Source organism: Cryptotermes secundus, unplaced genomic scaffold, assembly GCF_002891405.2.
Source record: "Cryptotermes secundus unplaced genomic scaffold, Csec_1.0 scaffold330, whole genome shotgun sequence".
Lineage (NCBI taxonomy): Eukaryota > Metazoa > Arthropoda > Insecta > Blattodea > Kalotermitidae > Cryptotermes > Cryptotermes secundus.
Genome location: NW_019734317.1, coordinates 61,956 through 77,895, shown reverse-complemented (window position 1 = coordinate 77,895; position 15,940 = coordinate 61,956). Strand labels below are relative to the sequence as shown.

Genomic DNA, 15,940 nt, shown 5'->3' with positions numbered 1-15,940 from the left:
GGCTACTTGTGTGGTACGATACTTTTATAATAATTTTGAACGATTTTATTATATTTCTATCAATGTTGCAGTTTCGTCTACAAGCCTCTCAATTTAAGCCTACTAACACAGAGGCGCCGAACAGGCTGAAGGTGACGCTCAAGACCTGCACTCAGGAGGCGCTGGGATCGATCTCGGCCAGAATTTCATTTTTCCCTCAGTCACTGCATTAACATTCCAAGATAGTACCGCGATTAGGCCGATCCTTTCCAGTTCATCTTATTACCCGACCATCCGACACCATAGGCTCGATACTGAAAGCGTCCTTAAACAGCCCATAACAAAACACAATGATTACAATATTGTGGCATATTTGCTCAAAGCATGTACTGTGGAGCCACAGAAACAGCCACTACTAGGTAACGGCTGTGTGCGTTCCGTGCGGGGGCTATATAACGAGGACCAGCTGCTAATATGAGAAAGCCCTGAGACGGCATTTAGAAGAATAGGAAGTTGGTGTGTGATGGCCGCCAGCCTGTGAGAACGTGAGCTCGGGGTCAGAGGAATGCCCACTGTTGGAAGCCTCTACCAAGCAGCGCAGTGAAGACTGAGAACACTAGTCTGTGTGTGACAGTGATGTGTAAAGTGTAGTCACGAGCTGTGTGTTGAAGTGTCCAATAAATCAGATTAGCAATCCAGACCCCGTCTGTAGTCACACTCTATGTACGCGACAATATAAACAGTAAGAGCAGTTTCGCTGGAATGAATTTTACATGACCTGATGATGTTCAACAAGGTCGGAACCTACAGCTACAGTACTGAGCCGACTGTGGATGTACATGAGGTATGAGTGGTGCTCGTCTCACCACGGGAATGTCCCCATCGCGACACGAATTGAACCTGAAAGACTGTGGTCCTTGAACAAGAGTTTACGAAAATGATGGGATCATATCCTGCGAGTAAAAGCTATCCCTGTAACATGCCCTGGAAGCCCATAGTTGTGGAGACGTCGAGGCTCCCACATTTTTCTAGCCAATCGGCTCACAGATGGCGGTGAGTTTGTCAGCCTTACGCCGGCCGCCATTTACGCCCCAGGAACAGTCCTGGTACTCATTTGTTACGGGCTGAGTCGAACCCAGGGCCATAATGCGGCTGGTAGGATTAAGTAAATTGAAAAATAAAATTCATCGGGATTCGAACCCGCGACCTTGCGGTGTGTAGCATAGTGATTCAACCAACTACGCTACGTGATGGTATATCTTGTAAACATGAAATTGCTTCACACTTTCAGACAACTGTGAACAAACCGATTTATGCATTGTACCTTACAGTTTCCTAACAAGCATCAGACTAGAATGTTACAACCGTGCACAGTACTGGCAACCTGTGGGATAAACGTTCGTTGGCGAACACTCTTGAGCTTTCAAATTCAGTCATTGGATTACAGATTCAGAGGTAACACTGGAAGTAGGCAAAAGTTTTCATTCTGTGCTACATATGGCAACGCAGAGACGGTGTCTTGGAAACTTGTGCTACCATTTGTACGAAATGTAAAGCTTCTTCTTGGCAGAGTCTTGAAGAAGCTCCGGGCAGGACCAGGGTAAGGACTGCATGAACACAGGTTCCTGTTAGTATACGGTACAGCAAAAAATAACACACTTTTTTCATTCGGTAAAATGTTTTAATTATATCATGTTAAAAGTGAACCATGAAATTGCACAATACGAGTCATTCATATCTACACAGTGATTCCAACAAAAATGGCCAACTTTGCTAGTAGTGACATCTATCATTGCCGACCCATAACAACACTTGCTTCTGAACAAACTGCAAGGGATTGCCAGTCTAGTGGCCAGCGAAGACACAGACAGTGTTGTGTGCTAGTGGTGAAAGCTAACTTTACAAACGTCCTCTCAAACGAAGGGTGTTCAAACTGTGGGCCGCCAGAAACGGCAGTTTTGTTACCTCACTTCACTGCTTCCTTAACTGAGCGTTATACGAGTACCTACACTGGCAGTTACAGTATCAATTATAATCAAGCAATGATCTAAGTCTAATTTAAAACTGCAGACGAGGGTAACACACATTGTTTAGTATCATTTTGGAGCATCTGTACCTAGGGGCACAACACAGTAGATTTTAGTGTCCATTACGAGACGGAAACAGAACAGATTTCCGAAAACCCGTGGCTTTAATCAAGTTGGACGTAAGACAAGGCCAAAGCAGTAGCTTCAAACAGTGGCTATTTGTTCTAAAAGCTTCCAAAGTAGCCAACTCTGTTATCGCCCGGGCCAAGTACTAACATGACGTGGTTCTGTAAAAAGAAATTGTTTATCCCGCCCGCAATATGACACTGAAGACCTCCGTCTTAACTGGTAATGTCGGTCGACAGGCCGGCACCTGTCCCCTCCTATTCGCGTGATACCACACAACCGGCAGACTCGTCCTTTCGTCAGACATAAAGGCGGGTAGAGGGCGGCCGGCGCGTAAGGCTGACCTCACAGCCATCTGTGAGCCAATTGTCTAGAAAAATGTGGGAGCCTCAACGTCTCACAACTCTATGGGCCTGTCACAGGGATAGCTTTACCGTTTTTTGCCCTGAAATTCACATGTCGGCCGGAGGTCACCACACACGTTCCTGTGCTATGACACAGTGACCAGGGCGCAGTCGCAATGGGGTAGACGGTCCGTCCTGTGAATCAAATCAGCCAGCCGCAGACACCGGGTCTCTGTCCGGCTGATGTAAGGCTCAGTGCAGAGCAACAACACAGGTTTCGTGCTGAGCAGGGTAGTTACGCGCGAATTCAGAAGCAAGATGTGCCACACCGGGTCTCTGTCCGGCTGATGTAATGGTCAGTGCAGAGCAGGGTAGTTACGCGCGAATTCAGAAGCAAGATGTGCCACACTGGGTCTCTGTCCGGCTGATGTAATGGTCAGTGCAGAGCAGGGTAGTTACGCGCGAATTCAGAAGCAAGATGTGCCACACTGGGTCTCTGTCCGGCTGATGTAAGGGTCAGTGCAGAGCAGGGTAGTTACGCGCGAATTCAGAAGCAAGATGTGCCACACTGGGTCTCTGTCCGGCTGATGTAAGGGTCAGTGCAGAGCAGGGTAGTTACGCGCGAATTCAGAAGCAAGATGTGCCACACTGGGTCTCTGTCCGGCTGATGTAAGGGTCAGTGCAGAGCAGGGTAGTTACGCGCGAATTCAGAAGATGTGCCAACAAATTTACAGACGGTTTTCGGCGAAAGGCCAATCGGAATATTGCTGCGACCTCGCGTTCCTCACACCAAATATGAGCTTGAAACTTGAAATATCCAGCCATTTTCCGGACTTTACAAATCGAAATCCCGTTGCAGTAGCGAAACGCACGGCTCTGTAACAAAACTTGTTGTCTTGGTATGAAATATGCTTGGATGTTGAACAATAAACAGCTTAATGTATTACATCAGCGAAGTGGCTTAACTGTGAAGCGTTTTCTCGAGCGTGTACGGACTTCGGGCTGGCCTGCCCGATAACCTGTGCCTTTCTTATGCGAGATAATTCGCTGCTCTGCGCCTGGGGGTCCCGCTCTATTAACGGGAGGTAACAAGACCCGAACCGCCTTGTGTACCTGCCTCCCGTATGGGGCAGAGGGAGGAGATTACAATGTGTAGGAATTCGAATACAACCCACACGTGAAGAAACGAAGGCGATGCAAGGGGAGCTGTAGGTTAACTAATTTATGGTGATAATTTAGAAGTGTCGAAAGAAAATCATTAAAAATATTTTCTACAAAGAAATCACTGTAGATAGATGCCAATAGAAACAGGCAGCCCTCAACTACACGTGAGCCGGATTTCATAACGTTTATTTCTCATGGTTGCTTGGAGAAATGCATCTCAATTTGATAAAACTTCTCGTCAACTAGATGGGGCTTACAACTGGCCCCCAAACATGGCAATGTGCTGGACATGCGACGTGGAGCAAGTTATTTTTGGGTCAGGCTCTGTATTCTTTCAGACTGTTTGTGCATCCCTTAACAAATCTATCGCCATTTGAAATGGAACAAAACTATTTGAGCCAGGCTTCGAGCTAGGGTTGTAAGAAGACACTGACATAAGGCTTGTAAACAAAAGTAACCTTCACGATTTGTGGTTATGGCAGCGATGGTTCTGACGCGTTCTACCTTCTAGGACATGGCGTCTAGTCCGTTGAAAATCAACCAACGTTTCGGAGGAACATGTCGCCTACATCTCCAGAGTCGAAGAATAAATCAAGCAAGAAACCAGCAGGAAGCAGGTAACAAGCTTCTGCAACCCTGAAGATGGTGGAGACATATTCCTCCGAAACGTCGGAACGGACTATGTAGCGTTATATCCCAGAAGGAAGAACGCTTCATATTCACATACTAAACCTATTATTTTAATGACCAGAGGTCATTGGTTGACTGCATATGCGCTATAAATTAACTGAGAAACCCTAGGTTTGTTACATCATTCGCAATGTATAACTGAAAATTATGTGATAAGCTCGCTAATTTGTTTTATAATTAAAGAAGTCTCTGATGAGCAGAGAAATAGTAATAATTTCGTATTATGTGCATAATTAAGTACAGTAATTAAATGAAATTACGTAATTATGCAAGAATATAAATTATGGACGCAGTGAGCAGCAGCAGAGTTTGAATTTGAGGTTAATTAAAAAAGCAGTACATCCTGAAATGGACGCCGTGCAGTTGGGCAGAAGTTTACCGACGTTTTGAAGAAACGCAATTGTCGCGATTTTTGTGGGCCAGAGTATGTCAAGCAAGCTGGTTGCTTCTTCGATCCTAATGGTGGAGAATTACGCTCTTCCGAAACGTCGGTGAACAAACAAATTACCTAACGTCACATCCCACAAAGCAGCTTCTTTTAACGTCTAACAATTGTAGCTGTTAATCTTAATTCTTGTAGGCTGTTCCTGAAGCCCATAAGGAAATAGACGTGAGTTCTTATGAAGGGTTGCTTCAATTCTTAATCCCCAAGTTCCGTATGGGGGCAGGGGGGTTACAAAGAGAAAGTATGCTCGTTCCTGAAAATGTACGCGCAGTTCTCATGGCTCGGGGCTTTTCGCGTTATTATCGGAGTGTCTCCAGTAAAAGCACCAGAAGCAGCTGACGAGCTGCCAACGTCACAGCAACCCGAGTCCTTTCAAAAGCCATCGATTAGTTCAAACTTGACAATATGAACAAAGAGGCGGACGTATGAGAAAAAGCGTTGTACAGTTTAAGAGATACACGTAATTAATCTCAAAATTGTGTGCAAACCTGAATTTATTTGGATACATCGGTTTAATTTCTTCCTCTTCGTTCAATTTTATAACCACCATGCACAGTCAACCAAACTAGTATACCAGGATAAAAAAAAAGCTTTCACGAAATACACTAAACNAAAGACAAAAAAAAAAAATGGAAAATATAATATATGTAGTGCCGATGAAAATAAATATATATATATATATCAAAACAAAGACCTTATTTAAAATATAAAAAAGACGAGAGAGAAGCTGATATCCAGTGTCTCCTTCATCCAGCCCAAGCCAATCTTGAATTTTTTTCTTGCGCGGTTTCAGTCACTCGAGCTGCCCTCAACAATCTGAAAGTCCTCTTACTCCTAAATTGCACGTGCCTCTTAAAGTATGTACTCAATTGTAAACGGTTCATCTTTCATATTTCGATCCGGATCATATGACATCCGAATTAACCGTAACCGGATTAGCTAGAGTTTACTGTATCGCTACGCCTAAATCTATGGCTTCAGTTTCGTGCTTTACAAAATGCATTCAATCTTGTGAACTGATAGTACTTCTTACATTGCAGGCCTGCTTAGCAGAGCATGTTCACTTTAATGTGACACGGGGCCAGTCCCGCACACAAACATTCAAGTCACAGAACTTGCAAAGAAATGAATAATTACTAAAATCATTTCGGAATATTTGTCGCGTATTGCTGTTTCAGGTTTCGTTGACCTGTGGGGCATTTCACTGCAAGTGGTCCCATTCAAACCGCAGGGTGGGGACGGTTGACTGCCGACCGGTAAGCGCGCGCGGTTCGTCAGCACGACCGCCAAGCTGTGTGCGTTATCCGCTACATTTGAAGCGTCCAGACTTCTCAACGTGAACAATATCATTAGACGACTCAAACGGAAGAAACCGTTCGAACTAGTTAAATGTTAAAGCACTAAGTAATTCAGTGGAAGTGACTTAGTTTCAATTTACGTAGTATATTAGATTTAGAAAAAAAAATAATCGTCAGTTATCCAACTAGTTTTAATTGTAATTAAGTTCTGGGTTACCCTGTCTTTAATTAATAAATTTAAAAAAAATCTGCTACAAGTTCCTGGTATTTCGGTGTCTTGCCCGTCTACAGAAATATAAAACAAGGAACCGACCGAAAATGTTAGCAGTTACTGTGGATTGTGTGTTCATGAAAGAAGATGCTTTAAAAACGTGTAAATAAAACTGGATGAGTAACAGGTTGCGTCCACAAGGGGGCGGAAGAGATGGTAAGCACAACGCACTTAACTTACTGCATATTCGTATTTATTTCATTTAATGCTGTTTTGAACAAACACTGTATTGTAAGGTTGTGCATATACATACTGTGTACTGATTCAAGCGCCCACAAAACCGCCGAAAGGGGGCGGTAAAGCAGCTACAACGAAACCAAAACTGTAATGAGTATGGAAACGTCTCATCTTCTATACGGGCTCACGTTAACACTGAGCTCAGCAACACAGAGGATTAAGCCAGCAATTAATTTTATATTTTCGACATGGAAATATTTTAATTTGCCGAAAACTCCATTTATGTGTAGAATTTCAATACTTTGACGACGCCCATTCTTAAGTATTTACGACTGCAACTGTTTTCTTTTATCTTCGACACATTCCACTATGGTCACGGGCTATTGTCGTACAGAGCTTCACAAATGGTAACTAACGTTTGTACAGCGGACTTCCAACACGGGATATACCACTTGCTTTATGAATTTTCGTATATACGAACTTCTTTAACGAAGTGCATACGCTCGGCTTATATTCAGAACGGGACAAAAACCAATATGAGCGAACGAAAACGAACGCAACGTAGCCCAGTCGGCTCGCCTTATGCTCTTCTCTGATGTGCGTGTTGTACAAGACTTCCAGACTTCCTCTTATTTGGAGGGGGGGGGTTGTAACATATTAGTGACGGATTAAACGATGTAAATTCGCCAACATTTTAATGGTATTTCCTTAAAACGTAACAGGATTTCATCATTGTCATTATGTTTTCGACGTTTGCGTGTTTTGATTTTAGGCACTGAAACAGGTGATCATTAATTTTTAGTCATTTTTGGTCGCTCAGGAACGTAACGAATGTGCCTATAAGAGAGAGATCTGTATTACGTAATTTCGCTTTACGAACTCTCTCCCCTCAACAACGTTAACCAGTGGTTATAGCGAGGACTGACAAGTACGGCGATATATGTGTAAGTAGTTCAATGTATGGTGCACACTAGTCAGGTGGCAATATGGCTCATAAATGTTGCACGTGGACATCACACCATACAGGATTTGTGCCATGAACAGATTAAAACTGTGAAGCTATTTCTTTGGTCACAAAGGACTTCATAAAGGACATTCGTCGGCAATTTCAAATAATCACTGAATATATATGCAGAGTTATGGGGCCGTTCTTCTTTGCAATTCACTTCCCAACGGACGTGGCCTCCCCAACCTCCGGACCTCACTGAAATCCGAAGGCAGTCCAGTTGCCACCAACACGGCTAGGATGGGCAACGCAGGTGACAAAGTTGCTAAAGGAAAAGTGGTTCCAAGTAACTGGAGAGAATTTCCTTGTTGTGTGTTCTTTTTTTCTAATTCACCCTTCCACATCGCGAATTTGAGTCTGCTAACAGTCATTACAAACACAAACGAACAAAGAAAAAAGTATTTACTATATAGATCATGTAAGTTACTAGCGATGGAACAGAAACTGAGGTCAGCTCATTGTAAAAACGTTTCCACTATGCAATGTCCCTTACAATGACACGAAGAGGCGTTAACATTCTCACTGGCTATAACCGTAGCCAGCAACCCACTGTCACAAGGAGTGATAGTCGTGGAGCAGCGCTGCGTCTCCATGGTGATGGTGATGAGAAAGAGAACTACTTGCTTGCTGCTCTGCCACTGGCCCGACGCCAGCTCTTGCGGTGGCCAAGCCGAGCTGCGATTGGTACGCCGCCGCAGCAGCCAGCGTCGCGTTAGACATCACAGTAGCTTGAAGACTGGCAACACTGGGTTTCAACTCGTTGCTGAACAGTTCTGTACCGTGATGAGGAACTGGGTCCTGAAACAGTTCGTAAGAAACCTTCAGCGCTCAATACCTAACTAGAAACACCACAGCTCATGCCGCAGCCGTGTTCCTGGCATACCCTATGCATGTTTATAGGAACTGCAATAATACATGTCGTGATCAGAACGATAACTGCTCTCAACAAACCATGAATACATCGGCTCGGCAATTTTCCTTTTCCTTCACGGTCATGCAAAGCAAACAGACACAGTAATAAGCAGAAAAGAATTTCACACATCTGAAGCCGAATTAGTAGTGTTAAGGTGAAGCTATCCCTGTAACAGGCCGCGGAGGCCATAGTTGTGAAACGTCGAGGCTCCCACATTTGATAGACAATCGACCCACAGGTGGAGGTGAGGTCAGCCTTACGCGCCGGCCGCCCTTTACCCTCAGATTCCTGGTACTCATTTGTTAGAGGTTGTGTCGACCCCAGGACCGTAGTGCGGCTCGAAGGATAATGTAAACTGAAAAATCGTCGGGAATCGAATCCGTGATCTTCGAACTTGGCAATAGTAATTTGTTCATAGTAAATATATCGTACTAAATGAAAGTTTGGTCAAGAAATATGAAGTGAAGTACATGTGAGAGAACTAAGCATAGACGGAAGGATATGCCTACAGCGGCTTATAACAAACTACAATGGACCCCGACTTTCACAAAACCGGGAGTTAATTTCTTGACCGGTCAAACGACTATCAGCGTATCAAGCAAGGCCCAGCACCAAGAAGCAACGTATTGATTGCACCACTGAACTGTCCATTTAATAGCCTTACGCCTCTCCGTGTCGCCGCTGGTGCGCCCCAGCGCGGGGTGGGGGGGATGAGGGGTCGGAGCCCATTATGAGGGCGGTTCCTTAAATGAAGTACTGCTCTCACAAGAACGAGGGAACTACACCCGCGTTCCTCTCCAGAGGTGTCATCAACTACAGCCACCGTATTAGAGCCGTTACTATGCAACGACCGCGAGATAATCAAATATACCAGGTCCGTTTCTATGCTGTGATGATTTGTGCATTGTAGAGAGATTAGAGGTGGCGCTGTAATTGGTTGTACTTGCGAGTCGTGTGTGTAAGTTGTCAGTGAATCCAACAGAAAACCCCTTCTAAAGTCACTCCATACTACGTGACTACGACGTCACCTCACATTCTTTACATGCGTATCAGTGCGTACTGTTTTGATTTATTCAACGAGCCTATATAAACTGCGCGTCTCTGCAATGTTGAGGCATTCGGCGAGTGTAACACGCAGACTGGAGATGGGGGGGAGGGCCTGAAGAAAACCACAAAACTTGGATATAAGGAATTTAAAAAGGAAGTCAGAGATGCGGCTTGTGAGGACTGGACTGAGATGGATCATTACCGAACATGAACTGAACTCTGTGGCCTGTAGTCCGCAAGCGAACTATACCGACCGCCGCTTGTCGGTGAAGTTAATGCCTACTGCGGATAGAGGATGTCACGTGGTCAGCTCAATGAATCCCCATGGCCGTTAATTTCGGTTTTCTATACCGGAAATTACAGAACATAATGGAAGTAACTTATTTCGACAGTGTTCAAGTTTACGATTCCATGATTCTAAGCTTATTGACGTCATTTAAACTATATTGGTTACGCAGCGTTAAGCTGAACGGCCGTGGCTTACTTCAGTGTATTGTGACAGCATTTTCCTTGCAGAGAGAATAAGATACCGTTCAACCTCGAAGTATAACTAATCTCTGGGCCCATATTTGAACCCGGGACCTTCCGAATACCAACAATTCAATGGCGAATGGAGCTCCACAAGATTTGTTGTTTCTAGAAATTCGATTTGGGTTTCTTGTTCTTCCCCCTTTCGATAATTTTACGGATATTTTGCTAATCTTATCTCCTGGAGATACGAGAATTTGCCATTAACACAAATTACACACTGCTTAGAACTCTTTCGGTGTGCACGGATGGTGATTACTCTTTCTAGTGGGCCCCTATATTTCGGAAACTGAAAATCTCAATATTTCTGATTTCGTGAATCTGAAACAACGAAACCTTTATCCATTTTTGTTGGGCTCCTTGGACGACAGATGACAGGCAGATTCATCGATGCCCCTACATACACAGGAAAATACAACGTATCGTCACGTATTTGGGATGTGTGACTAGACAGGGTACTGATTTGGAGACTGGATTTACTGACCACTTGTACACACACCACTCTGGAACTACACGTTAACTACAGCGATACCGCTAATCTCCACACTTTAAAAATCACCACAGCACCCGCTAAGCCTTTTCCAGCCGGCTGTGTCTTAACCAGCCGTTCCCTGGCAACGGCTATAACAGTGGAGATTCTTCAGCTTCCCGCTGTCAGGTTCTTCTTTGCCGACTCTCGTACAGAACTATATGGCAGCTATTCCATCAAGTGAACTGGATCTGTGTCTCTTACAGAACTAATTGCACACAGCCCTCAACTCTCTCTCTCTCTCTGTTATCTTCGACTGCCGATTCTCAACTGACTCAAGTTGGCTTGGGATCCTCGTTATATAGCCTCGGGGCGGGCCAAAGAGAAAAACACCCGTTTCCTTACAATGTCTCTGTTGTTGCCTGCGTATTTGTTGCCGCGGGAACGTGTTTACAAAGCCGTTGCCTAGCAATGAACGTCCAGTATGACTCTACTATTCCGGCTTTTCGACGTCATGTCACAATACAGACACGCGGATACAGATGCTTCAAATGGGATACTAAATATCTGAAGCAAAAACGTTTCAGTTTGGCTGTATGAACTTGTACGTACTTCGTAAAAACAGAAGCCTGTGCTGAGGATTGTGGGCAGGTTAGCACAGAGGCGCGTCCATTCTGGAGGTACTCTTGATCCAGGCACAGAACGGGAGGTTCCGAGGTATTTCGAGTATTTCCTCAGTATGACCTTCACTCCATATTCCTGAATACTGTCCAGTACACACGGGAGAGAAATATCAGAAGCCGCTATGAACCTGAGCTCGCGTCGTGTCGTGTCTTGAGGCAAGCAAACGCATGGCCGCCGTTTCGACGCTGTCTTCCGGTCAATGAGATCAAACCACTTGAATAAATTGTGGGAGACACCGCAAGAAAACCACGGAAGGGCAATAATTCTCGGATCGTGCTGGGTATGTTCATTTATAAGGAGAAAACATAAATAAAAGGAAATAAACAACGGAGGTTTCTGAGCCCGTAGTGATAACGTTGCTGGGCAAGCATAGACACAAACCAGGGCATAATCACACAATATTAAGGTAAAAAGGTAAGGCTGTTTCTGTGCTTAACTGATTAAGCACTACGCCATGAAGATGTATTGGGGAGCAGCTGTATAGATCCGCGCAATCTTGACTTCGGTACTAGTTTGAGGTGAGTGGTCAGCTTCACGCCCCTGGCCTCTTTACCCCCGATGCCAACTGGACAGGAGGCTGGTGGGCCCCAGAATCGGTGTGGACGACGTGAAGAGAAAATTCTTACATTGCCGGGGATCGAACTCTGCGACCCTTTCTGTCGTCCAGGCCGTAGCCAAGATATAAAAGTAATCCTAGGAAAATTCGAGTTTTCTGTAGCATGTAATGGATGCTATCCTGAGGAACTAAAAATTTTACGCTAAGATTGCCCTTTCGTTTAAATTGTTTACATCGTGGGGCTGATGAGACTTGAGTCCAGTCGGAGGCCCACTGTACCAGCCCCAAATGATAGGTAAGTCAGGTGCAGTGAGGAGACGTTTGCGGAATGAGAGGTGGAAGGGGCAACTGAAGCCACTCTGTCCGCCACATCTCACACGACGTGACCTGGCTGGGACTGACCCCAGGGCGCCTGCAATCACGTATCCTCATTATGTACGGTCGGATGAGTGATGGACGTTTTCTTGGAGCGTGTGAGGAAAACCACAAACCCTCAGAATCTCCAGTGTTCCGGCGAGATTCGAAGCGGTCGCCTTCAGAATACAGGTAAGAAAATTTCCCCATTTGTGACAGAAATATTCCTTTTCAAATACACCACAAAAAATGTAAACGCGGTGTTTCCCGCTAAAGTTTCACGTTTCTGTGAACATATATAATTTTTACCGTCAACGCAACAATACTTTATTATTTTGGCTAATTATATAGTACGCACTACATGTTTCGACCTCAAATGGGTCATGTTCAGGTGCTGCAAGTTTCACACATACTATTACCGAACTGCAACGCTAACATTACCTTTTATAACTGGTTCGTACAAGTTGGTTTCTATTCAGTTCACAATCAATTCAATGTTTCTTTCGCCATGTCTCCCTGGAGAAGTACACGTTAGTATATTCCCAGAAATAGATGTTTTCTATTAAGAATATCTCACACCTCGCGTCATCTTACTTACGTCTACGTACCTGGGCGAGCATGGCCTGTGTGGCGGGGTGCTCCAGTCCCGAGGGGGGCTTCTGGTCGCCATCCACGGACTCTGAGCTGGAGTCCATGGCGGAGCTGGGCCCTGCAGCCGTCCCTTTCTCATTGTCACCCGCAGAGGAACTCCGACCCGTGCTGCAAAGGGAAGTACAAGAGTCCTTAAGCAGGAGCACCACATTTTGACACCTCGACGTCCAACTTAACGCATTATCAACAAGTACTGGATAACAACGAAATAAAACATTCGATTTGCACATCGGTTCATTTAAGTGTTAACAAAAACGAAAACACGGAGATTCTGAAACGGCAAGTTACTACCCAGCACACAGGAGGGAACGTGAATGGGCGTCACCCACCTGAAACCTGGTTTTATAAGAAATATCAGACACTTAAAACTGTACAAAAATCCGAAAACATTTTAAAACATAGCCAAGTAACAATTAAAGATGATGCTATCAGTTGCTGATCCCGGGAGGGATTCCCAGTACACGGTTTTGTCCCAGAAACAAAGAGGTTTAAGAGACTCGTGAATGCAACCCAAAGCCAGTGATTTCAACTTCACCGTACAGTCTTGTGGCAGAACTCTGTGCGCATGTGAGAGTCAAGGAAACCAAACCAGTTACATTAACACTAATTCAGGGGCCATTCATAATTGCTAAAAAGGCTTCGTACAAGACAAAGAAGAACCGTGAAAAAACTATTATTATAAAATTCACTAAGCAATTTTTGAACAGGAACACTTTTCATGGATTTAATTTCACCATTCTCTTTGTGTATATTAGTGTTCAAATGCTGGAGCACTTGAAAGCGTTTTTCACAACAAACTGCTTTTTCACACCCTCAGCAATAAAGAATTCTGTTTTCTGTAGCTATCATCTCTCCTTGGAACTGCCGCTGATACAGCTGTAATTTAGTTTGCTGACTTACTTTCACTTTCGGCGTGACTACAGAAAGCAAACTTAACTNTTAACTACAGACTAGTCACCGCTAGTGTGAATGGCCCCCAGCTTCACATGAAGAAGCGTAACGAACCTCGTGGAGACTTCGGAAATAAATAAATGAAAGTCCATTGTCGGCTGAACAGCACTGCGTTGCTAGCAGCTTCATGTGAATACGCTTCTGACTAATCCCTTCGCAGCCACTCTGATGGTACGCGGATTCCTGAGTCAACTTGCTATTTCTATGACGAAATGTTCGAGTCAAGCATGCAGCATATCCTAACACGGAACAGAAAAATTGTATACACACGACAATTGAATATTTGAACATATCATCAAAATATATCTGTAATGATACACATTTTAAAAAGAACTTATTCAGCATAAATATAGATCTTCTAAAATATTATGCATGTCCACAAAACAGCGAAGTGTGCATTTATACGCACCATCAGATCAGGTCTAAAATTTAAGAAATAAATTCATACATATCCAAATTAACATACATTTTGGAAACAAGAAAAAATATGAATTTGCATTAAAATTCGGTCCCTACTCATCAGCAACGGATTATTTATCTGGAAGACTGGGCATGGGTGCTCAGCGAGGGATTCAGAGCCCGGTGTATTCCTGTCTCCAGTATAGCATCTCACCTTTACGAGGGAGAGTCAGTAAATAGGTCACAAATCGATACAAGACGTAAAACATGTGATATTCGAACCTGGAAAGAATATTTCTCGACATATTCTCCACCAGTACTGACCCATGGCTTTAGCAGTGCGTCGAAAGCCGCAGCATAGAAGTCTCCTGACTGTTGTCTCAGCCACTTTCGTACTCCTTTTCAACCTCTTCATCAGCACAAAGTTTGCCACCCAGTCATGGACCGCTTTACGCAACAAACACTTCCCACCGTATACATGAAACATTTCTTTATGATTATCCTTTGCATTGAGCACCTTTTCCCACAAAATAAAACGCATAACACAACGCTGCTTTTCGGTAGTACATCCCTCAAACACGGTCACCATTCTAACTACTCAAACCAGTCTCTAAACATGTGCATGCACGTCTGCTATGTAACTATCATGAAGCTGGATTGTGCTGCTACCTAGTGATAAATAAGTGAAGTAAAGGTATCCTTGCAGCAGGCCGTGGGGGGCCCATAGGGTTGTGAGATGTTGAGATTCCCACACTTTCTAGACAATCGGCTCATACACGCCGGCCGCCCTTTACCCCAAAGAACATTCCAAGAATATTCCTGGTACTCATTTCTGTTAAAGAGGCTGAGTCGACTCCAGGGCCATATTGCGGCTGGAAGGATTAGGTCAATTGAAAAAATCCAATGACCTCGTCGGGACTTGAACTCGCGAACTTCCGGCTTGTAGCACAGTGCCTCAACTAACTACGCTACCACGTGCCCCGCTACCTAGTGATACACATAGAGAACCTAGTACGTCCATTAGAGCTGCTTTACTTCCATTTGTAACCAACCTGTTCTGGGCCTCCCTGGTACGTGTATATACTTGGCTCCGAGCGAGGACCCCAAGTGGCATCCATCAGCCTCCTCATGAGAACAACATGAGCTCCTCCCCCGGAGTAACGCGGCCGGTGCATGAAGCTCATCGTCACTCTCACCTCCGCACAGTGAGGGGCCGAATGAACCACGCTCTAATTCACCCCTTTGGCCCAGGGAAAACTTAACAAACACAGAAACGTTCCCGAGGGAAGTTCGTAACACCTATGTATGTGAGGTTTCCTGGAGCTAATTGTCGTGTAGTCGCCGGGTGGTCCGCTACCGCCTCCATCTTCAGAGTAAAAAATTGTTCTGGTTCAGGGCAGGAGAGGCAGGAACAGAACTAAGGGCCCCCAATCCCAAACCTCTAAATGAAAACTAGCGTCTGGCTCACTCTTCTATCCCAAGAGGTAAAACGTTCCTCCGAAACGTCTGTTAGGATCTGACATCTACACAGCACCGCACACCAGAAAACAGTAGCCGCAGTTATGTAAATGATCACTGGTTGTTTTTTGCCACGTCAAGATAGATTTGAGAGTGCTATAAAGACCCGCGCCCCGTCAGATAAGGGTGCAATTATCATCCATCACATGGACTCAAGCGGGCTACTGGGGGAGGGGCGGCAATCAGGGACTTCATTGTTTAGTGTGGGATATTTGTGTTAGCGTGACCACGGACAGGCGATACCCTGCAGTCGCTAGACTCGCGCGTTTATGTGCTGAGATCCCCTGTGGTTTTCCTTTGTCTCTCGGGGATAATAACGGGATAGAGCCTTGAAGTAGGCCAC

At 44.7% G+C, this 15,940-nt stretch overlaps 1 protein-coding gene across 1 annotated transcript; it reads right to left on the bottom strand.

The window, feature by feature from the left end:
• Positions 1-6,251: 6,251 nt before the first annotated feature.
• On the bottom strand, positions 6,252-13,410 carry LOC111868566. Its single transcript, XM_023859325.2, has 2 exons — positions 12,687-13,410; positions 6,252-8,325 (listed from the first exon to the last, which is right to left on the bottom strand). The coding sequence occupies exons 1-2, from the start codon at positions 12,957-12,959 to the stop codon at positions 8,080-8,082; spliced, it is 519 nt and encodes a 172-aa protein (XP_023715093.1). The 5' UTR covers positions 12,960-13,410; the 3' UTR covers positions 6,252-8,079.
• Positions 13,411-15,940: the final 2,530 nt, after the last annotated feature.

Coding starts and splice junctions, on each gene's coding strand:
- LOC111868566 (XM_023859325.2), bottom strand. CDS start 12,959: ATGTGCAAATCGAATGTTTTATTTCGTTGTTATCCAGTACTTGTTGAT. Junction 8,326..12,686: donor CACAGGCCATGCTCGCCCAG/GTACGTAGACGT, acceptor GAACTGTTTCAG/GACCCAGTTCCTCATCACGG.